Source organism: Myotis nattereri (assembly GCF_964212035.1).
Source record: "Myotis nattereri genome assembly, chromosome: X".
Classification (NCBI taxonomy): Eukaryota; Metazoa; Chordata; class Mammalia; order Chiroptera; family Vespertilionidae; genus Myotis; species Myotis nattereri.
Window position 1 is genome coordinate 29048915 of NC_138078.1, and position 24449 is coordinate 29073363.

Genomic DNA, 24449 nt, shown 5'->3' on the forward strand with positions numbered 1-24449 from the left:
TAACTGCTCTCCCATGCAGGACTGGTCGCCCCCAACTACTCTCCCCAACAGGCCTGGTCCCCCACCTACTGCCCTCCCCTGCCAATCTGGTCACCCCTAACTGCTCTCCCTTGCAGGCCTGGTTCTCCCCAACTTCCCTCCCCTGCAGGGCTGGTCACCCCCAACTGCCTTCCCCTGCAGGTCTGGGCCTTCCCAACTGTCCTCCCCTGCAGGCCTGATTGCCCACAACTGCTCTCCCCTGCAGAGCTGGTGCCCTACAACTGCCCTCTACTTCAGGCCTGGTTACTCCTAATTGTCCTCCCCTGCAGGCCTGGCTCACCACAAATGTCCTCCCCTGCAGGGCTGGTCCCCCTCAACTGCCTTCCCCTGCAGGCCTGGGTGCCCCCAAACTTTCCTCCAAGGCAGGCCTGATCGCCCCTAACTGCCCTCCCCTGAAGGCCTGGGTCCCCTGCAACTGCCCTCCCCTGCAGGCCTGATCGCCCCCAACTGCCCACCCCTGCAGGCCTGATCGCCACAAAATGCCCACCCTTGAAGGCCAGGGCCCTCCCAACTGTACTCCCCTACAGGCCTGATCCCCCACAACTGCCCTCCCTTGCAGGGCTGGTCCCCTCCAATTGCCCTCCCCTGCAGGTCTGGGCCCTCCCAACTGTCCTTCCCTGCAGGCCTGATTGCCCACAACTGCCCTCTCCTGCAGGCCTAGTCGCTTTCAATTGCCCTCCCCTACAGGCCTGGTCTCCCTCCCGCACCCCCAACTGCCCTCCTTTGCAAGCCTGGTTCTCCCCAACTGTCCTCCAAGGCAGGCCTGATCACCCACAACTGCCACCCCTGGAGGCCAGGGCCCTCCCAAATGCCCTCCCCTACAGGCCTGATCCCCACAACTGCCATCTCCTGCAGATTGGGTTCCCCCCAACTGCCCACCCCTGCAGGCCTGGCTCCCTCCAACTGCCCACTCCTGCAGGCCTGTTCACCCCTAACTGTCCTCCAATGTAGTCCTGGCTCCCCCCAACTGCCCTCCCCTGCTGGCCATCTTGTGGTGGCCATTTGTGTTCACATGGGGGTGGCCATCTTTGACCACATGGGGGCGGCCATCTTGTGTGTTGGAGTGATGGTCAATTTGCATATTACTCCTTATTAGATAGGACTATAGGCCAATATATATTATGAACTTATTTATTCTTTGTCTTTCAGAAAAACATAAATCACTTCTTTATGGGAACCTTTATGACTCCTTAATAGTTAAATCCCCTTAATTTATGCTCATGTAGCAATACATATCTCTTCTTCATTAGACTTATATTGAATGTATTTATTTCATGATTATGTAATTAGTATCTTTCTCCCAGACAAGACTATAAGTTATATTAGGCTGAGAATGTTCCTAACCTGTTTCTGAACATTTTTTCCCCCTAACGGTGAGGCTCAGTGGTTGAGTGTCGACCTATGAACCAGGAGGTCATGGATCCATGGTTCAATTCCTTGTCAAGGCACATGCCTGGGTTGTGGGCTTGATCCACAGTGTCGGGCATGCAGGAGGCAGCTTATCAGTGATTCTGTCTCATCATTGATGTTTCTATCTCTCTCTCCCTCTCTCTCCCTCTCTGAAATCAATAAAAAAATATATATATATTTTTAAAAGAGAGAATGTTCCTTGCCTGTTTCTGGACATTTTTTCCTACAACTGTTTAGCAAAATATTAAACACATAGAAAGTGCTCAATAATAATAAAATATTGTATATATTTTAAAATTAATCATTGGCAAGTTACGGATAAGAAGCTATAGCCTGCTATTATGCATAGTGGTGATCTTGAGATGTGAGTAGAATGGGATGAAGGTAGTGATTGAACTCAGGCTATAGCTGGTTGGTTAATATTTTATTAGTTGATAAACCCAATACATTGAGTGCCTGTGATCTCTTTGGTGGTATTGATTGGATGTTTTCTGATACAAGTAAACAAAGCCATGCTAACAGAGGTTTAAACAAATAAGTGTACCATTTAACAAGGATTTGTTCTGAGGTATGCATTGTTAGATGATTTTGTCATTGTGTGAATATTACAGAGTGTGCTTACACAAACATGGATAGTATAGCCCACTACACATCTAGGCTATATGGTGTCATAAATGCAGTCAGTCTTTGACCAAAACTTCATTTTATAGTTCATGATTATATTTCACTGGTTCAGAAATTCTCTACCAAGTGTTCCCCAATCTGTTTTTATATCATAGCTCACATAGAATGTAATATCTGTAAGTCACTTTGAGGTGTGATACTCTGAATAAAAATATTATTGTTAGTTGATAATTCAACTCTTTTCTCCCCCCCCCCCTCTCTCTTACTCCCTTGGTCCTTCTCCCCCATTCTCTTTCTCTTTGTGTGTGTACATGTACACATGAAACACACTCATATACATGTATATTTCTGTCCAACATTGGAAATTGAGTTAGAACTACATTTTGAAGCTTCTGAAACCAATGCTTTTCTCTTTCTTTCCAGAAATTTAAATATCGTTCTACTTAACATGTGTCATAGCATCCCTTCACAATTACATCTAGAGTCTTGGTATCATAATTTCTTTTTTTTTTATTTCACTGATATAAAATAAGTGTCTGTCATTTTTGGAAACTGCATGTAAATCTGGTTGCAAGAAAGTTTGAGGGTTAAGCTTAAAAAAAAGGAACAAGAAGTGGCAGTGGGAGGGTTGGGGAGACAAAATAAGAAAGGACAAAAATAAGGAAATTTTCAAAGCTCCTTCTAAGAGGAAGGCAGAGGAGAGAATTTCTACTATATGCTTACAGGGTTGAAAAGGCAGTTTATCCAACATTGACTTATATAATGGAAGTAGATACACTACAAGTTATAGTTTCGTCAACTACTAAACAGGAACAAAACTTTCCTTTTCCCACCCCTACCATCCTATGCCTGCCCTGCAAGCGGGAATTGCTGGAATTCCTGGCACACTTCTATTTCAAAATGTCAATGTCCTTTTAAAGATTTGCTCTTTCTGATGAAAAATCAGCTACTTACAAACATAGATAAGGAAAGCGCACTGAAATGCCTAGTGCATATCAAATTATATATACATACCAGTAGATATATATTTCCTTTAGACTCTGTAATTGAAAAGATTTTTTTCATTACCTGTTTTACAGGTTTTTCCTTCCCTTTTGTTATAGAATGGGTTTTTTAATTGTCTCATTTATTTTGCCAGTCTCAAAAACCTTCTGGAAACCAAAGGGGTTCTGGGATTCACTGTGGTCAAAGAGGAAATAAAGTACATGTAATGATATAAATGAATTGAGGAATGAGAGAGTCTTGATGAACAGTAGCTTTCATAATCACCACTTTGGAACTTTTTAAACATTGATTTCAGCCTTCAACTGTGTGCAAGGGGCAGGGGCCTGACAAAAAAGAATTACTGAGTAGACTGAGGGACAGGGACCATGGGAAAGAAAAATGGCTAATTACCTCGCTAGAAAAGCAATGTGTTATGATTGAACCCAGCCAGGTGTGACCCTGCTCGTAAATTTTATGTAAACTTTTTACCCTGCCAGTACCAGGAACGGCTAAGGAACCGCTTTGCAGTTTTTTTCTTTTTAAAAAAATATACTTTGTAGTGTTGCAGATAAAAGGTCTTGCTGTACTCTTGGTCTGCACTGCAAGCTGTGGGCTCTTATGGGAAGGACACGGCTAGCAGTCAGCTGGTCAGCTTAATAAAGGCTCTTAAAATTTAAATTCTGAGTCGGTGGTCTATCTCGCTGAGCTAACCCATAACATTTGGAGGCCCGCAGCGAGATCCCCAGCAGGGGTGAGAGGAACCCCTTATTTAGGGCAGGAGGCTCTCCCCCGGCAGGGAGGAGAGGGACCCCCTATTTAAGGCAGGAGGCTCTCCCCCAGCAGGGGTGAGAGGGACCCCTTATTTAAGGCAGGAGGCTCTCCCCCAGCAGGGGTGAGAGGGACCCCTTATTTAGGGCAGGAGGCTCTCCCCCACTTGTCGCCGGGCACTCAGCGAGATACCCCACACCTGTGGAGAATGACTACCAAGGAGGCCTCCAGTCCACCCAAAAACTTTCAATTCGGAAACCGAGCCACCTGGACTCTCGAGAGAGGTAAGGACCGGTCGTTAAACAGGAATTGGGACGTCCCACGGAAGGACCTATACGGAGGGCTGGACGCAGCGGCACTCCTGGTCCTGACCCGCGGCCACGACGGTGGCCGGGGTCCCTGGTTCGTGCGGCTGTAGGCTGCACTGGGTTTGTCCGTCTGGTATTTGTTTGTTTTGGTGTTTATTGTCAAAAAGTTGTCTGCTTCTGTGTGTACCCTGCTGCAATGTTTTTTGAAAATTTTCAGGACTTCAAGGAGCGAGCTGCAGGTTCCGGGCAACCTTAGGTTGCATTTGGCTGGTTTGTTTTGTCTTTGTTCTTTGTTGTCTTTGTCTTTGTCAAATGGGATAGGGTCAGTCATCTTCGTCGACCCCCTATCAGTCAGGCCCACTCCGGGTGAGTGGAAGGGGAGCTTGATCACCTCCCAGGAAGCTATAGAGATCTCTCAGGAATTGGAAAATTGTTAGGAATTAGATGGATTGTTTAAACTCTGACTCAATGTCTGGTGAAAGTATGTGAGTGTGGAGGGAGGGGGCCTGCCCTCTCCTCTCCTTTGTGTGGCTCCATGACTTCAGTCAGGCGGGCATCTGCATGAGGATCTGTAAAAACAGGTCACCCCCTCCCTTGTCTGTCTCTCGCCACCAATCATCATGGGGTTGGGACAAAGTTTGTGTGGGACTAGCCAAATTGCTACAGAGAAGGGGGACTGGATACAGCTCCAGCCTGGGCTAGGCTACTAAGAAAGTGTAAATCATTACTGGTCTGTGTGAAGTAAAAGCTACTTTGATTTATTCTACTTTCTATTGATAAGCTTGGCTGAACGTTTGGGCTGGCCCCTTAATGGTCTTTCAAAAGCCTCTTGCAGCTGCGAGAATTATTTTTTTTCTCAGAGTCTTTTGCTCACTATTAAAGGGGAATCAGCCCACTTAGCTAATAAAGATTTCTATCAGTTGCTCTAACCTAGGTTGTAAATTTACTGTATTAAACTGAAGTTCTAGGGTAGATTTAAAGGTTATAATGTTAATGCTTTTGATTTACAGCGATTCTGTAAACGGGAGTGGCCCACTTTCCAGGAGGGGTGGCCGGATGCAGGGTCTTTTGATCTGACCACTGCCTACCGGGTCCATTATGTCATATACGGCCGCCCAGGGCATCCTGATCAAATTCCTTATATTCAGGTTTGGATTGACATATTGTCCAAGAAACCCCGGTAGATAAGGGCTTGCCTCTCGAGGGGAAAATTGGGACAGAGACAGACAATTTTTTTTTGACCGGGCCCAAGAAGGGAAAGGCTCCCCTGGTCCTTCAGGGAGAGCAGGAGGAACCCATTAGCCAGCTGCCCCCCTATGGTCCCCAGGCATCGGATCTGGGTGAACCCTGGCCTCAGGCCCAGGCCATGCCACCAGCTCTTGACCCAGAGCCCCTGCCTCCCCCGATGCCAATTGTCTTCCCTCCGAACCCACCGACGGGAGGGGCTTTGTCGTCCTTCAACCCCTTCAGTCCATCCCATACTAGACAGGGACAGCGTATGGAGGGAGAGAGAGAGAGGGGGAGAACCTGCAGGACCCTGCGACATCTGCCAGTCCTGCAGTTCCTATGTTGTCACTATGGCAGGCCGGCCCTCTAGATCTGGGGCCAGACGGGCAGCCCTCTGGGATGCAAGGCGGATCGAGATGCTATTCCCCAGCTCCAGACTAGATTGGGGAGTGAATGATCAAAGAAGTGGGGCTGGATGCCTGAGCTGCCTGCAGTGGCCCTGAAAAAAAGCAGCAGCAGCAGCAAGAAAGTAGAGAACAGCAGAAATTTACCGGACATTAGAGCTGCCCTGCTGCTGCCCAGTAAAAAAATGTTTTACAACAAGCAATACAAGACTTAGGCCTTTGGCTTGCAGGCTACAGCAGTTAAGCCAGAAGCCAGTGACTAGTACTAGCCTTCCTACAGCCCCAGAAAGAGTAGCAAGCCTGAGATCTATGAAAGCTGCAGATAGAGCTAGTAAAAGCTCCCTGCTTGCAAATGTACTGAAAGGGTTTAGTGCCTGTTGCTGCTGGAAGAGGAGGGGCTGATACCCCCTTCCAGTACACTCCCTTCAAAGAGGCCTGGTAGCTGCTCTGCCATAAAGGGGACTGGTGGGAAGACAAGGAAAGCAGGGCCCTGTAACTAATAAACAAAGTTAAGAAAAGGGTGCTCTCCCTGGACCTGGGAGCCATCAGGGCTTTGAAATTCTCCAAGAGATGAGGAGTCTGACTCAGAGACTGGCCGAAACCTCGTTGGGTTAGGAGGACCGGAGGCTGCATATTGAACTTATAGACTGCAATTTGCTAGACAGAGGTCTGAGCCCAGTTGTATAGGGGTTAAGCTACCTGTATACTGTCTTACAGGCCTGTGTGGCCATGCCCATGTCAGGGGTGGCACAAAATCTCAACTGTAGGAAACTGGTGAAGGCCTGTCTAGAACAGAGGGGGTTAGTAAAGTAGTGAATACTGGCCCTCTGTTATAGGAATTACAGACCCTGTGAGGTCCTGTGACATGTAAGACCCTATAAGGAAATAAAGCTCCTTTAGTCCGTTCTGAGAGAACAAGTCAAATAAGGGGAGCCCTACTACAGGGAACAGCTATACCTACCAGAGTACCCACCTGTGGTAAATTTCTTCTTACCATTTAAAGATAGATTAAAGGCTGTATTTCCCTCCAGGCAACCCAACTGAAACCCCAATAGTGACAGGGGAAAGGAGGCTCTCGATCGGTATCGCCAGACTCTATTAGGGGCCATCCAAGCTGCTGCTCGGAGACCCACAAACCTCTCTAAAATGACAGAGACAGTCCAGGGGCCTAACCCTGATGCCCCGGAAAATCGGAGGGCTGTCAATGTTACATTTGTTTCCCAGTCGACCCCAGATATTTAAAAATTACAGAAATTAGAAGGCTTTGAGGAGAAATCAATCTCTGAGTTGGTTGAGGTGGCCCAGAAGGTTTTCAACAATCGGGAGGACACGACGGCAGGTTTAAACACCCGGATGGCCAAGGTCCTCCTGGCCTTAAATGAAAAAAAAAAAAGGCCCAAGAGACCAGAGAAACAACAAGGGCCAAGAAAAGCCTTGCGGGAGAAAAGGAGTCCAACCCCGGCTTGGGAAAAATCAATGTGCATTTTGCAGAAAGGACGGACATTGGAAACAAAAATGCCCTAAAAGTGTGAGGGAACCGACTCCCACGTTGGTGAAGGAGGTGGATTAGGGTTGTCAGGGCTCAGCTGGCCCCCAAGAACCCAGGATAACCCTGACAGTTTGGGGGGCCAAACGGTGGACTTCCTTGTGAAACTCATAGCACTCACTCAGGCCCTCTGGTGGGAAAAAGGAAAAAGAGTGAACCTTTTAGCTTCCTGAAAACAGCTGCCTTGAACCTTGCCACACTCCTCCCTGACATGGAGGCAGAGGCCCCTTTGCATGACTGCGAGGAGACACTGACTACCCTCACTTCCCTCCGCAAGAACCTTGTGGACCAGCCCCTGCAGAATCCGGATGAAACCCTCTACATGGACATCACCCGGTATGCGGTATGCGGGGGCGGCAGTAGTAACATGGGGAGGAGCCAGGGGAGATCTAAGAAGCCCTGGTGAGTGCTCCAGCACTGGCCCTGCCAGACCTACCCAGGGACTGCAAGGATATATCTCCTTACACTGCCCTTACAGGAGGCCAAGGAATTGGCTAAAAGACCAGTAGGGCCCCTAGAAGTTCTCGTAGCCCTGCCAGCACAAAGGCTCCCAGAGAAGCCTACTCATCTGCCGGAGAAGCAGAGGCTAGCTGAGAAACTAAGGGCCCGGGAAGAAGAGGCTGGATGGCTAATTCTGCCAGATGGGAGGCCTATAGTGCCAGGAGCCCTGGGGCGGACCATCGCTTCCCAGACCCACCAGAGCACCCACCTTGGGGGAATGAAACTATCAGACTTGATTAGAAAGTGCCAAGTATGTGCCCGAGTAAATCAAGGGCCCCCTGTTGTGGCCATGCCGGGGCAGCGATTCCGAGGTCAGAACCCCGGAGAACACTGGGAAGTGGACTTCACTAAGACACCAGGAGGACAAGGAAGGTAGAAGTACCTGCTGGTTTTCATTGATACCTTCTCTGACTGGCCTGAGGCATATCCAACCAAGACAGAGACAGCACAGGTAGTAGTTAGAAAACTCCTCACTGAAATTGTCCCCCGGTTTAGCCTACCACTGTACATGGGGTCCGACGATGGCCCGGCGTTTATCGCCAAAGTTACACAATCCATAGTTAAGGCCCTGAGAGTTACTTGGAAATTGCATTGTGTTTATAGGCTACAGAGTTCTGGACAGGTAGAGAGAATAAATTGGACCTTAGAAAAACATTAACTAAGTTAAAATTAGAGACTGGCGAAAACTGGGTAAGTCTCCTTCCTTTTGCCCTCCTCGGAGCTAGGTGCATCCCATATGTTTGGTAGGTCGCCACCTCTCCTTCCCCGCCTAAGGGAGGAAAATCTTGCCTGGCTGTCTACCCGAAATTTGCTTAAGTCCTTACAGGCTTTGCAGAGCAGCGCCACGTCAGCACGACGGGTGGTGAGAGCCTTACGGGAGGAGGACGTGCTGCGATCCAGTCCAACGCAGCCTGCCTTCTCTCCGGGTGATCTCGTCTGGGTGAAGCGTCACGACCCTGGCAACCTGGAACCTAGACGGGATGGACCCTACCAGGTGGTGCTGAGCACTCCAACCGCCATCAAAGTTGCAGGAAAGAGGCACTGGATCCATCGCACCCAAGTGAAGGCAGCTGACAGCGGTGACAGCCCCCAGAGGTGGAAAGTGAAACTAACCCAGGACCCACTAAAGGTGAAACTAGTACCTGCATCATGATCTATCTACTGCTGCTCGCTGTCATGTGGCGGTTCGGTAAGCCCCTTTCCCACCAGGTCCCACATTATGCCTGGGAGGTGATCCGCACCACGGACGGGGTAGTACTGGCCCGAGAAACGGGCACCGGTGAACCGACTCTCCGGTTTGACCTGTGTAGCCTCTTCAGGGAGGATTGGAACCTGCCCCAGGACAGACCCAGGCTCACGAATTTGGGCCAAGCCGGGTCGCAGCTGGGGATCCCCGGGGAATGGCTACACACAGGGCTGCAACCACCTATGGCTGCGGGACCCGAGGGACTGAGCAATAACTATGGCGTACTCCCCTATATGTCTGCCCACGCCAGCCCCGGACTCCCTTTCTGAAGTGTGGAGACCAGGAGGATTATTATTGTGGACAGTGGGGCTGTGAAACCTATGCCAAATGGCCCCCTGAAGCTTCCGGACAGGGACATCCGATTCACCCGACAGGTGCGGCCAGGGGCCCCAGAAAGGACCTGTACTGTTGGAAACTGCAACCCCATTGTCATCAAACCAGTGGCATATTGGGCTAAAGACTGGACTGAGGGAAAGACATGGGAATTAAGGCTATATGTCTCTGGACCAGACCCTGGGGTACTATTTACTATCCAGCGATGGGAAATACCCCGACTGCCCAACCCAATTGGGCCCCTGGCCCCTCAGCGACCCGAGGTCAGGAGACCAAGCCCGGCCCCACGTGTGATGAGCCCGCCACGCCACCACCATCATCAAAGACTGAGGCAAGTTGCCGGGATGCAGAAACCTGGCCTCCGCCTCGGGGAGCTCTGCTGAGACCAGACATTTTTGCGCAGCTGGAAGCTTCGTTCCAACTTCTGAACAAAAGTGCGCCCAACCTTACTGCAAACTGCTGGTTGTGCCTCAACCCTGAGCCCCCCTATTACGTAGGGATCGGAGCTTCAGCTCCATTTGGGCAAGTGTGACCCACGTCCGCAATGTGTCCGCGGATGCAGAAACCCCGGGACTATGTGCATGGGAAAAAGGGAGGAGGGGATTAACTTTAGGAGATATTACTGGAGCTGGGCTGTGTGTCGCATCTGCCAACTACTCCCTCCCCGATTCCCCCTATGCAGAAAATCGTAACCAGACACTCCAACTTCCCGAGAGACCAGGGTCCGGGGCCCCCTGGTACCTGGTGGCCCCAAATGGCACCTGGTGGGCATGCATCACCGGAATCACCCCTTGCATACTCTCCCTAAACCTCCAGACTGGGCCCGAGCCAGGGCTCTGTGTCCTAACTCATATCCTGCCGCAGGTGTATTATTACTCAGGGGAAGGAGGAAGGGAGCACCTCCTCAGAGAGCCCCAGCGGGTTAAGAGAGCCCCGGTTCTGGTTCCCTACTCGTAGGACTTGGAATTGCAGGATCCACAGCGGTAGGGACAGCCGCCCGACTGACAGGACATCAAAATTACAAAGAACTGGGTAATCATATTGACCAAGACCTGAGTACCCTAGAAAAATCCATAGGACAGTTGGAGGAATCAGTAGGGTCCTTAGCTGAAGTAGTCTTACAGAACAGGAGGGAACTCGACCTACTTTTCCTGAAACAAGGGGGACTGTGCCTAGCATTAGGGGAGGCGTGCTGCTTCTACACTAACCACTCCGGGGTAATCAGAGAAAACTTAAGTCAGTTAAGGAAACGGCTGATGGACAGAGAAGAGGCCCGCAGGGCAGAGGGGAACTGGTATGAGAATTTGTTCTCCTGGACCCCGTGGCTCACGACCCTCCTATCTGCTGTGGCAGGGGCCCTCCTCCTCCTAATAGTAGGTCTCATTTTCGGACCCTGCCTGCTCAGGTGTCTCCTCAATTTTATCCAAGACCGAATCCAAGCTGTCAAGCTTATGGTCCTACACACCCAATACTCCCGAATCTTAGAGGAGGACGCTGAATCAAAGATTTGATTCGGGCATAAGACCAGTAGGGAATGTGCTAGGGGTAGGGGCCTGACAAAAAAGAATTACTGAGTAGACTGAGGGACAGGGACCATGGGAAAGAAAAATGGCTAATTACCTCGCTAGAAAAGCAATGTGTTATGATTGAACCCAGCCAGGTGTGACCCTGCTCATAAATTTTATGTAAACTTTTTACCCTGCCAGTACCAGGAACGGCTAAGGAACCGCTTTGCAGTTTTTGTCTTTTTTAAAAAAATATACTTTGTAGTGTTGCAGATAAAAGGTCTTGCTGTACTCTTGGTCTGCACTGCAAGCTGTGGGCTCTTATGGGAAGGACACGGCTAGCAGTCAGCTGGTCAGCTTAATAAAGGCTCTTAAAATTTAAATTCTGAGTCGGTGGTCTATCTCGCTGAGCTAACCCATAACAAACTGGTCCCATTTATCAGGTCTTCATTTGATGGTGGTTACATTTTATAACTCAACAGACATTAATATCTTATAACCCAATAAAGTTTGATACAAAGCCTATACTATGAAACTAGCCCAGTCTAAAATGCTGGTGTCACATGGTTTACCAATCAAATACTGAACTCTTAAATAAATGATAGACAGAAATGGCAATTTTTACTCCAGGAAAAGCATAAACTTTAAGGGAGAAATGAGGACAATGAAATTGGAAATGTAGGACAGAGGGAAGTGGCAAAAATGCTGGGCATGTTGCAACTGTGAAAAAAAAATCTGAGTGAAAAGTAAAATAAATACTAATTATTATTCATAAAATTTGGAATAGTTTCCTAGATATATCAAATCCATAACAGAGAAGTGCAATTAACACAAATGAAAGAGGGGGAAAAAGGTAAATCAGTATAAAAAAGTGATAATGTGCCCTAACCAGTTTGGCTCAGTGGATAGACAGAGTGTTGACATGTGGACAGAAGGGTCCCAGGTTTGATTCTGGTCAAGGGTATGTATCTTGGTTGCAGGCGCATCCCCAGTAGGGGGTGTGCAGGAGGTAGCTGATCGATGTTTCTAACCCTCTATCCCTCTCCCTTCCTCTCTGTAAAAAATCAATAAAATATTTTTTAAAAAGTGATAATGTATTTGATAGAAGGATAGAATTTCAACAAGAAATTTCCAGGAGAAATATAAGGGAAACTAAGATATTTTTTCTTTTTGAGCTATATTCTGAAAAGTGCAGAATGGAAAGTATATAACATTTAGATTAACTTTCATTTATATAATAAAAAAACATATATTTTCATGTACACATATATATGTAATACTATAACAAATAACAAATAATATTCCATGAGGTTTCAGTGTTGGAAACTGAGAATTAATTAAAGAGAATTAATGTCCAGTTGTTAAGTGCTGCTAACCCAGCACTAAACAAAACTTTTTAAGGATCCATATTTTGAAATTCTTATTGTAAGCTGTTTAATAAATGATGCTGGGGTAAGTTAGACTGATATCTCATTTTTATACTAGGATAAAGTTCTTAAGGATATAAGATATAAATGTTGCAAAAAAAACAACAGTAAAACCACCAGAAGAAACGATGGAGGAACTTTTATATGATCTTGGCATAAGGAAAGCCTTTCTAAGAACAAATAAGAATACTTTAAAATACTCTGAAGCCATAAAGCAAAATAATGATACATTTGATGAATACAATCACTGGAAAAGTACAAATAATCCCACTTGGTATGGTTCAGTGGTTGAGTGTTAACCCATGAACTAGGAGGTCACAGTTCAATTCCCAGTCAGGGCACATGCCAGGGTTGTGGGCTTGATCCCCATTAGGGGGCATGCAAGAGGCAGCCAAGCAATGCTTCTCTCTCATCCATGTTTTATGTCTCTCTCTCCCTCTCCCTTCCACCCTCTGAAATTAATAAAAACATATTTAAAAAAGCTAAAAAACAAAACAAAAATAGAGTGATAGACACAAACATATGTTTGAAAATCATTTTCTTTTTAATCCTCACCTGAGGAGTGAGGATATTTTTTCCATTGATTTTTAGAGAGAGTGGAAGGGAGGGAGAAGGCAAGAGAAAGAGAGAAACATTGACTTGAGAGAAACACATCAATTGGTTGCCTCCCACTCATGCCACTACCAAGCAAGCAACCCTTTGGTGTGAGGGCAGACACTTTAACCATTGAGCCAAAATGGCCTGCGCTATTTGAAAATCTTATCAAAAGCAAAACTAATTTCCTTAATATATAAAGTACTTCCACAATTGATAAAAAAAAAAGAAGTCCACATTGCAAGAAAACTTCTTTTTATAGACAGAAGACAGAATATAGAAACCAGAAATAAAAATGACTTTTAAATAAGTGAAAAAATGTTCATTGCTATCATAATAAGAGGAATGAACATTAAACTGCATGGAAATATTCTTACCTAACAGAGTAACAAAAATACTAATAACACACTATTAATTTTTTATTACATAATCTAGTGACCAGGTGCACTAAATTTGTGCATGTGGGGGGGCGTTGTCCCTCAGCCCAGCCTTCACCCTCTCCAATCTGGGACCCCTCGGGAGATGTCTGACTGCAGGGATCGGGCCTGAACTGGCAGTCTGACATCCCTCTTGCAATCCGGGACCACTGGCTCCTGACTGCTTACCTGCCTGCCTGCCTGATCACCCCTAACCACTCTGCCTGCCAGCCTGATTGCCCCCAACTCTCCCCCTTGCCAGCCTGATTACCTCCAACTGCCCCCCTTGCCGGCCTGCTCTCTCCCAACTGCCACCCCTGTCAGCCCGATTGCCCCCACTGCTTCCCCTATCATCCTGATCACCCCATCTTCCCCTCACTGCCAGCCTGATCACCCCAACTGCCGCCCACTGCCAACCTGCTCACCCCAACTGCCCCCCCTTGCTGGCCTGCTTGCCCCCAACTGGCCCCCACTGCTGGCCTGCTCACCCCTAACTGCCCCCCTGCTGACCTGCTCGCCCCCAACTGGCACCCCCTGCCAGCCTGATCACCCCCAACTGGCCTCCCCTCCTGGCCTGATCACCCCTAACCACCTCTGCCTCAGCCCTGCCACCATGGCTTTGTCCGGAAGGACGTCTGAAAGGTCTCCCAGAAGGTCTCCTGGTCTAATTAGCATGTTATCCTTTTATTAGTATAGATTATCACAAATTTAGCAACTTAAAACAATATGAATTAATTATCTCACAATATGCAGGCTAGATTTTCCTCCAAGATAGTGAATGCATTTTTTGTTAATCTATTTATTTTCTTTTTTTTTTTTTTTTTTTTTTTTTTTTTTAAATATATTTTATTGATTTTCCACAGAGAGGAAGGGAGAGAGATAGAGAGTTAGAAACATCGATGAGAGAGAAACATCGACCAGCTGCCTCCTGCACATCCCCCACTGGGGATATGCCCGCAACCCAGGTACATGCCCTCGACCGGAATCGAACCCGGGACCCCCCAGTCCGCAGGCCGACGCTCTATCCACTGAGCCAAACCGGTCTCGGCTAATCTATTTATTTTCTTCTTCCCATTATACCTATGAAGAATCTGGAATGCATATCCTGGTCTTGCAACAAAGAGAAGTTTACAATGTAATGGGCTTATGCTTTGGCCGCTAACTAGTAAGCCTGTCTAGCCATTCTCTTGTCAAGCTGGATTACTGTCAGCTTGAGGTTTAAAAGAAATATTTTCAGATATACATTCAGATATTCAATAAATATATGTAAGGTAGTAAAATAATAAAGTTTCCCCCTAGAGCAATTAATAATCTCTTGTGATGTCCTATTACAAATTAAACACATAACTATTGTTAAAACTTGAAAATACAAAAATGAAGAATGCATGATCCCATTTATATGAAACTTAAGAACAGGCACAAACTAATCTGTGGTGTTAGAAATCAGTATAGTGGTCATCTCTGAAAGGAATTTTAGAGACAAAACAGGCAGTCTTAAGGAATAAATGCAGGTCCATGGGAGAAAAATGCATATATGAAGGGCAGAAATAGCTCCAAGATGCCAAAATGCTTATCTTACTTATACAGAGGATAGAGAAATGTCACAGGATAAGGGGGGAGAAAGACATACATTCACAGAGGATAAAGAAAAGTGACAAGATATTGGGAAGAAAGAAACATTTTCACAGGAGATAGAGGGATATTGAAAGATAAGGAGGAGAGAAAGAGGGGGGCACCATGTGGGCTTTGAGCTTTGAAACTGGTACTATGTAGCAGAATGACCAATGAGGAAAACAAGGGGGTCTTAAATTGAGGAAGAGTACAATTAGAAAGGGTCAGGTTCAGACAAAGAACTGCAACATATATAAACCAGAGACAAAGGAACACAGACAGATTTTAGACTTTTGGATTTAGATTTTTTCCCATTAGAGAAAGAAAGCAGGCTTTTTTCATTTGGGGGCCCCTTCCTTGGGGAAGTTTGCTTCCAATAAACTTCCACATTTTTATTAAAGAAGACTTTAGTCTGTGTTTATTTTTCAAACTTCATGAGGACAAGGACCCATGAAAGAATCTGCATCCTCAAATCCATGTTTCATCTCTATGGGTGATTACTCTAGGTACTGTAGGAAACTTTCAAGAGCACTAGAAAAGAAATATTCTATGATATGATTCAAGCGGTGGTCAGTGTGTGTCATAGTGACCAGTCATTCCCAGTTGTTCTGCTGTTAGGGTCAATTTGCATATTACCCTTTTATTATATAGGAGTGCCTGGCCAGGCTGGGTGAGGGGCTGATGGCTGTTTGCAGGCTGACCACAGCCCCTTCAGGGTGGGGGGATCCTGCTTGGGTGCCTGGCCAGCCTGGGTGAGGGGCTGATGGCTGTTTGCAGGCTGGCCACAGCCCCTTCAGGGTGGGGGGATCCTGCTTGGGTGCCTGGCCAGCCTGGGTGAGGGGCTGATGGCTGTTTGAAGGCTGGCCACAGCCCCTTCAGGGTGGGGGGATCCTGCTTGGGTGCCTGGCCAGCCTGGGTGAGGGGCTGATGGCGGTTTGCAGGATGGCCACAGCCCCTTCAGGGTGGGGGGATCCTGTTTGGGTGCCTGGCCAGTCTGGGTGAGTGGCTGATGGCTGTTTGCAGGCTGGCCACAACCCCCAGCCTCCCAACCTCCCAGTGGAGGCTGGCTGGAAGCAGGTATCTGGGATTTATTTGTCTTCTACAATTGAAACTTTGTTGCCATGAGCGGAGGCCACAGCCAGCTCAGGGCAGGCAGGAAGCTTGGCTTCCCCCATCGCCCGGGCAAACAAGCCTCCTGCTTACTCCAGCTCCGTGGCTGCTGGCCACCATCTTGGTTGGGTTAATTTGCATATAGTCGCTCTGATTGGCTGGTGGGCACGGTTTAGGGCATAATGAAGGTACAGTCAATTAGCATCTTTGTCTTTTATTAGTGTAGACGGGCAGTGGTTTGAGCTTTGGGCTTGGTGAACTGTGAGAGAGCTATGTTGAACCCTCCTTTAGTTTATGAGAGTACAATAGAACAGGGAAACAAAAGTGTTCTCTATTTTACTTAAACCACTATGTTTTTAGAGTCTACATAGAAGTCAGACTTGGGCCAGTCTTCATGAGAGTATACAGAAGACAATTTTGAAACCTCTTTGGAGTTTCCAATTATTACAGGAGGACTTTGCATGGACAGTGGCCTTGGTTAGTCAAGTTTCTGGAGCAGCTGTTATCCTTTCAGCATTATAAAATTGCCCTGCATAGGGGCTCAAGGACATGGACTGGCTTTGTATTATGATATTGAAACCGGGACAGTGAATGGGTCTGGGATTCTTGTCACTACTTGAGCCAATTAAGCAGAGACAGGGTTGAATCATATATGAGTGTTTATTCCAATAATGACAGCCACATGGGAGAGCAGCAGATCATCCACAAAAATCTGCCCTCCCACTCCCGCGCCCCCCCGCCCCCGTGCCCCTCTACCCTTCCAAGCATAAACCAGCTGGTTATATTGGGTAGAAGGACAAAGATTACATGGGAAAGTAGGAATTACATGCATGGGGAAGTAGGCAAGGTATACAAGGTATAATGGTTACAGGTTACAGGTAATGGGTCTGGGGCAGGGGTGGGCAAACTTTTTGACTCGAGGGCCACAATGGGTTCTTAAACTGGACCAGAGGGCTGGAACAAAAGCATGGATGGAGTGTTTGTGTGAACTAATATAAATTCAAAGTAAACATCATTACATAAAAGGGTATGGTCTTTTATTTCAATAGTTTTATTCATTTCAAACGGAACGGATCAGGCCCGAGGGCTGTAGTTTGCCCACGGCTGGTCTGGGGGGTCCCAAAGGGTGGGTGCCTCAGGGACCAGATTGTTTCAGCAACAAGTTTGTTAATCTTTCCATGAAGATAGGCAGTTCTCAGAAAAGAAGAATGGACCACATTCAGAGGTTAACTCCCATGTCCTGGGGCATACAACTCTCAGCCAGGTCAGAATGTGCTTTCTCTAGTCAGAACAGAACAATCACAGTTAACAGAGCATGATTAATATTTCTTATAACTATATCTAGCCCCCACTATTCTATTTCTGCCTCTAACAATATCATAGCAGTGACTAGTGAAAAAATCCAGCTAAGTCCCCACTTGTAATACCAAAATATATAGAGTTCTGAAAATGATGCAGATGCTTTTAATGTATCAATGCATAAGAATTTGCAAATAGCAGTCATTAACACCACTACTTCTACTATTTTTAACTATTAACAACTACAATTCCAATAAATTTTCCAACTGGTCTTTATATTCAGGGCAACTTTAAAATGAAGTAATAATTTATCATCTTGATACTGTGAGAATCTTGTAAAACAGTTGTGCGAAAAGTTTCAAAATGATATTTAGGTTTTGAAGGATGAGTAACTGGCTGGCAGATGGAAAGGCCAGTCCCCTCAGAGTGAAAATCAAGTGCAGTGTCAAGGAGAAAATGAAAGTACTAAAATACTATAGTATAGGGAAAATGGGGATTTCCATACAGTTTTTAAAATAAGAAACAAAAGAAAAACAATTTCTCCAGTGCTTGGCTCCAAATTATTAAAGGTCTGCATAAGAAGTGTGATACAGTGATACAGTTATGATAAGAAGCAGATTTAAGATTGGCTGGTGTTGCTCAGTGGTCGAGCATTGACCTATGAACCAGGAGGTCAGGGTTCCATTCCTGGCCAGGGAACATGTATGGGTTGCAGGCTGGGATCCCCAGTAGGGGGCATGCAGGAGGCAACCAATGGATGTTTCTCTCTCATAGATGTTTCTATCTCTCCCGTTCCCTTCCTCTCTCTCTAAAATCAATAAAAAATTTTAAAAAAGTAGTTGGTTTAAGGTAGGGAAGTGCCACTCACCTAATATGTTTTTTTAAAAATATATTTTATTGATTTTTTTACAGAGAGGAAGGGAGAGGGATAGAGAGTTAGAAACATCATGAGAGAGAAACATTGATCAGCTGCCTCCTGCACACTCCCTACTGGGGATGTGGCCACAACCAAGGTACATGCCCTTGACTGAAATCAAACCTGGGACCCTTGAGTCCGCAGGCTGACGCTCTATCCACTGAGCCAAACCGGTTAGGGCTCACCTAATATGTTTTGAAACCCTAAGACCATCACAGCAGATGAGGATGAGGAGAGAGCAGGGACTGGGCAGTGTGAATCTCGGCCTGTTGGAAAGGTGCTCATTTAACTATGAAGATGTTTGATCTCAGTCTTCTCAGCAGTAGCTTGGTTTCACACATGAAGAAACAAGAGTAGTTAACAAAGTCTCTGAAGCCTCTATACCAGTGGTTCTCAACCTTGGCTGCACATTAGAATCACCTGGGAATCTTTTTAAAATCCTGATTTCTGGGCCTCATTCTTCGGAAATTCTGTTTCTTTGTTACTAATGTTGTGGCCACACCCCATAAATCAGGATTTTAAAAAGATTCCCAGGTGATTTTATATTCATTGAGTGGTCCCTTGACTTGCAAAATTGGAATCACCTGGGTCTGTATTACTAATAAAAATTGTAGGCCCTCCCCCAGTTCTACTGAAACAATCTGCATTTTAACAAAAGACAAACAGGTTTTGCTACTAGATTTTTTAGAAATGTTAGCCTAAAGGCCATGGAGTAGGACCCCTAGGGGGCCCTGACTCTATTTCCATTGAATTCTTCCATTACTGTTGTATCTTGAAGCTTTAATAGACCCTGTGGGCCCCTCAGTTCCGCTGCTCTTTAGGCTTAGTCTTGAGAAGGGTCCAGGGAAAATGCCCTTCGCCAACGCCATCTTAAAATTCTGCCAGGCCATGGCAAAGTGAAATGTCTCTGGGATTTGGGCTTCTGTGGCATGTTTTCCAGCTATTCTGGTGACACCTCTGATCCCGGGGTTCTCTGGCCAGATGCCTGCTTTCTTCATTTGAATCGCCAAATCTCGCGCAGCTAGGGCGAGGCTGTGTTTCAGGCGCGCGAGACTTCCAACGGTTGCCTAGCGATGGCCTGGACACTAGTACTAGGCGGATCAAGTCCATAACTGTTGGCGGGTTACTTAGAGGGCAAACATGCACACGCCAAGGGGCTCTCTGATCCCTCGAGAAGTGGAGACTCCGAAGGAGTTGCAACTGCGGGTGACTCCGGGGGAGGTGAAGTTTCAGGACACGATTGCGGGGAAGGTGTACCGCCAATCAATTACTGTCCACAATGTGGGCCGCAGCAACCAGAAGATCCGGTTTCTGGAGCCAGCCAAGCCACAGGTAACACACCCAGGAGTGCTCTGAACCGGACCTTGGGAGGACTGGACTGAGACTGCCTCCTCACTTGGGCACCTGCTTTGTCCTGGGAAGTGAGTAGGCACCTGGCTCCTATAGGGATAGGGAGCAGGATTGGGCTTCCTAGGGAGCGGTGATTTAGGTTTCTCTATGTATGTGCGCTCGCCTTTGTTTGTTTGTTTGTTTATCCATGTACTGAGGGTTGGGACCCAGAATGGGGAAGTTTGATGTAGAACCAATTTCTTCATTCTGGACTTGGAAAGAAGGGAAGGGGGTTCCATGTCTGTCGCGGCTTAGCCCAGAATCTATGCCTCATAATACTGTAGAATTATGACGACAAACCTTTGAACCATAAAGTGCCTGACTACTCCAAATATTATAGGATAGTGGGAAGGTTTATTATTCACATTTTAAGAAATATTTGTTGAGCACCTACTATAAAATAGACAGTAGGTGTGTGGAATGCATGATGGACATAGCCCTGCCCTCAGAGGACTTAGAAACTCACAGGGTGTCAATAAAGGTCTAATCATTAGCAAAAATAAATGTTCTGAGAGGCTGTCCCCATCTTTTAACATAAAAGTTGACCGAATTTCTTCTCTATCTCACTGTTATTTTAGAGCATGAGGATGGATGGATGGTTATTAGTTTACTATGATCACCCATTATCAGGGATACTTTTGATATAGGAAAGTTGAATAAGAATTTTTGATATGTAAGTGATAAATAACTGATTTTTTCACGGGATATTCCTAATGGTTAATAGTATTGAATTCAGCTGGACTTATATGCACAGAAATGGAAAGGTACCTGATTTTGTTGTTAAACTTACATGTATTTGTTTGCATATACATAGAAAAATGTACCACAGTGATTAGGAGGGCAATGAGAAGCAGGACTTTCATGGTCTACCTTTTACACTTTTAAAACATTGATGTACCATTTATCTACACTAAAGTGCCAAAATCTTGAAAGTAAGTCCTGATGAATTTATATATATGTATATGCCCATGTAGCTCCCACTTGGATCAAATCATAAAATGTTTCTAGTACAATAGATGGTTTCCTACAGTACCTGGAGTAATCACCCCATGGAGATGACCACTATACAGTGGGGCCTTGACTTAGGAGTGTCCCCACTAACGAGTTTTTTGAGATACCAGCTGTCTCTCGGCCGATTTTTTGCATTGAGTTGATAGAGTAATTTGAGTTAACAAGCTCCTTAATGAGCTCCTTAACAAGCTCGGTCTCGGAACGAATTTAACTCGTAAGTCATGGCCCCATTGTACTGATTTCTAACACCATAGATTAGTTTTGCCTATTCTTGAGTTTCATATAAATGAAATCACGCATTCTTCATTTTTGCATTTTGCATGTTTTAATAGTAGTAATCTGTTTATTTTGTAATAGGACATCACAAGCGACTACTAGTTGCTCATTAAATAAAAAAGAACCTGATTCCTCCCAATACTATATAATTAGGGGGAAAGTTTATTATTTCACTACCTTATTAATTATTTCACTTCTTTTTACATATTTATTGAACAATTGAATGTATATCTGAAAATACTTTCTTTTAAACCTCAAGCTGGCAGTAATTCCAGATGTGGGCGAACACTATACGGTGGGGCCTTGACTTACGAGTTTAATTCGTTCTGAGACCAAGCTCGTTAAGGAGCTCGTTAAGGAGCTTGTTAACTCAAATTACTCTGTTAACTCAAATTACTCTATTAACTCAATGCAAAAAATCAGTCAAGAGACAGCTGGTATCTCAAAAAACTCGTTAGTCGGGACACTCATAAGTCAAGGCCCCACTGTATTATGGATGTCTCCTGGTTTTTATGCAGATAGAACAATGACATCGTTTATTTTCTTTTGGTTTGTATTTATAATTAAAAAGAAAACTATTTAGACCACAGGTCTTGTCATTAACAGCAGCATGGTCAGAAAGGCTTACCTAGTTAGAGGCCAAAGCTATGAGCCCATTACATTGTGAATTTATCTTTGTTGCGGGACTATGATGTGCATTCCAGATCCTTCATAGGTATAATTGGAAATGAGGAAGAGGTAGATTAGCAAAAAATGCTTTCACTATCTTGGAGGTTAAAAGAAAAATAAGCTTCTATGTAGAGGAGCATTGTTATCACCATTATTATCATCACTAGAAGGCCCATGCACAAAAATTTGTGCACTGGCAGGGAAGAGGGGTCCCTCAGCCCAACCTGTGCCCTCTCACGGATCACACTGTGGCTCGCCCCGCCCGCCCCACCCACCCCACCCAAGACACTGCAGGCCTGGATCCCACGCTGGGGCGGACAGCAGCTCGGATCATGCTGCTGCTCACCCCGATTGCCCTGCTCGCCCCGGCCACCCTGCCCAAGACACCACAGGCCAGGATCTCGCCTTGGGTGGCACAGCGGGATCTGTCTGCAGTATGCAAATTAGCCGCCATCTTTGTTGGCCGTTAATTTGCATATATCGCTGATTAGCCAATGGGAGGCATAGCAGAGGTATGGTTCATTTCAATCTGTCTATTATTATAATATAGGATTCGAAAATGGTTCTAACACATGGTGGTACTTGTTTTCTACCCGGGCTCAAGATTGTGCATTGTCTATGTAGTGAGTACCTACTATGTTCCATATAAAGTGCTATATACCATTTACTTATATAGCCTAGGCCAACTTCACTTATTCCTAGCCCACAGTAATCATGTTCTCTTGAGGATTTTTATGATACTTATGAAATCTGCATCACTCATATGATAATTAGTCCCTGGCTTACATTATTTAACTTGCAAAGGGCATTTAGTCTGCTTCCTTAAAGAGATTATGCATTCATTAGAGGGACTCTGTCTAGTTGTGGGGAAAGAGCTTAAGTTTTAGAGGCAGATAGATGTGTGTTTTGAATCCTCACTGCCTGAGTGACTTTAGACAGTCATTTCACTCTACAGGTTCCAGTTCCCTCATCCATATGCTGGGACCCATAATATCAGCCTTATAGGACTGTAGAAGTGCATTGAAATGTAGAATGCTTGATCTATTATAAGTGCTCAACAGATAGCAGTTCTCTTTGCCCCTTATTTTTTTTTAATGGAGTCTAGGAAATATTTAAAAAGGACAAAAGTGTTTTTTTCTCCTTTGGCATATTTCTTTTTTACATTTCCTCCAAATTATGAAGTCAGAGTTCCCATGTGGAAAGTACTAGTATATAAGATTCTATATGTATGTGTGAATGTATATATGTATGCATGTGTATATATGTATACATGTATGTGTTATATATGCATACATGATTGAGCGACATTTTTATTAGATTGCTTTTCCTATTTTTCTATATTTAAGTACCTCTCAGCATTTACATATTTATCAATTAACTGCATTGCCAGTTTCAGTGATCAAACTGTTAAAAGCATATTGGAAGGATCTAGAACAGCAGTTCTCAACCTGTGGGTCAGGACCCCTTTGGGGGTCAAGCGACCCTTTCACAGGGGTCGCCTAAGACCATCCTGAATATCAGATATTTACATTACGATTCATAACAGTAGCAACATTACAGTGATGAAGTAGCAACGAAAATAATTTTATGGTTGGGTCACAACTTGATGAACTGTATTTAAAGGAACAGAAGATTGAGAATCACTGATCTAGAATCTGAAAGGTATAAATATAGTCAGTAAGTCTTTCCCTTTACGGAAGCAATATTACCTACCCTAACATATAAAAACTAAGGGTCTGTAACAACCGAAGGCTTGACTGACCAGAAGTCAATCCTGCAGTCAGTACTGGGTTGCCAGGGCGAACCACTACTGACTGCCACTGCTGGGGGAGCAGCGACCCAGCACTGACTGCCGAGAGGAGGCTGCAGATCAGGCCCAGAGAGAGTCCCGAAGAGAGAGACAGGGTCTGATCCGAAGCCTCCGTGGCAGCTGTTGATTAGCCGTTGCCTCTCTCTTTCTCACTGGGCTTCGCTAGCAGCCGCACCTCTGTTTCTCTCTGGGCCTCTGCGGGGGCTGCTGATCAGCCCTGCCTCTCTGATCAGGCCCAGAGATAGGCCTGGAGATGCTGACTGGCATAGAAACTGACCAATCAAAACCAAATCTGGGTGAAGTGCAAGGAGCCAATGGCTGCCTAGAAGGCGGAGCTTTTGACACTGGCATAGAAACTGACCAATCAGAACCAAATCTGGGTGAACTGGGAGGAGCCAATGGCTGCCTAGGAGGCAGAGCTTTTGATGCAGACTGGCATAGAAACTGACCAGTCAGAACCTAATCTGGGTGAACTGCGAAGGCAGAGCTAAGGTGAGAGCTGAGGAGGGGTTTTAAGGGCAACAGCTGTTTGGTGTAAGGCAGTGGTTCTCAACCTGTGGGTCATGACCCCTTTGGGGGTCGAATGACCCTTTCACAGGGGTTGCCTAAGACCATCGGAAAATACATATAATTACATATTGTTTTTGTGATTAATCACTATGCTTTAATTATGTTCAATTTGTAACAATGAAATTGGAGGTCACCACACCATGATGAACTGTATTAAAGGGTCACGGCAATAGGAAGGTTGAGGACCACTGGTGTAAGGTGTAAGAAAGTGGTTCAATTTTTTAATGACTGGTTTGGCAGTATAGTGCATATGGCTGGTTATCAGTCCAGATATAGGGATTATATATTTTTGTCTGCCAAGAGCATCTCCTTCTGCTGAAAAAGACTCCCCCCCCAATTTAAGCAACCCTATCCTATATAATCTATCCTATATAATAAAAGCTATGTGCCCAGTTGTCCAGTCGTCTGTTCAATCAATCAAAGCATAATATGCTAAGGCCGCTCAACTGCTCGCTA

At 45.6% G+C, this 24449-nt stretch overlaps 1 protein-coding gene across 1 annotated transcript in view; it reads left to right on the plus strand.

Annotated features, from left to right (window-relative positions):
- Positions 1-19408: 19408 nt before the first annotated feature.
- Positions 19409-24449, plus strand: part of CFAP47 (cilia and flagella associated protein 47) — a gene marked incomplete at both ends in the record, with an annotated part of 442463 nt that continues 437422 nt past the window's right edge. The window contains one exon of the mRNA XM_081081612.1: positions 19409-19600. Coding sequence (XP_080937738.1) covers positions 19409-19600 — 192 coding nt within the window. The remainder of the gene's footprint in view (positions 19601-24449) is intronic.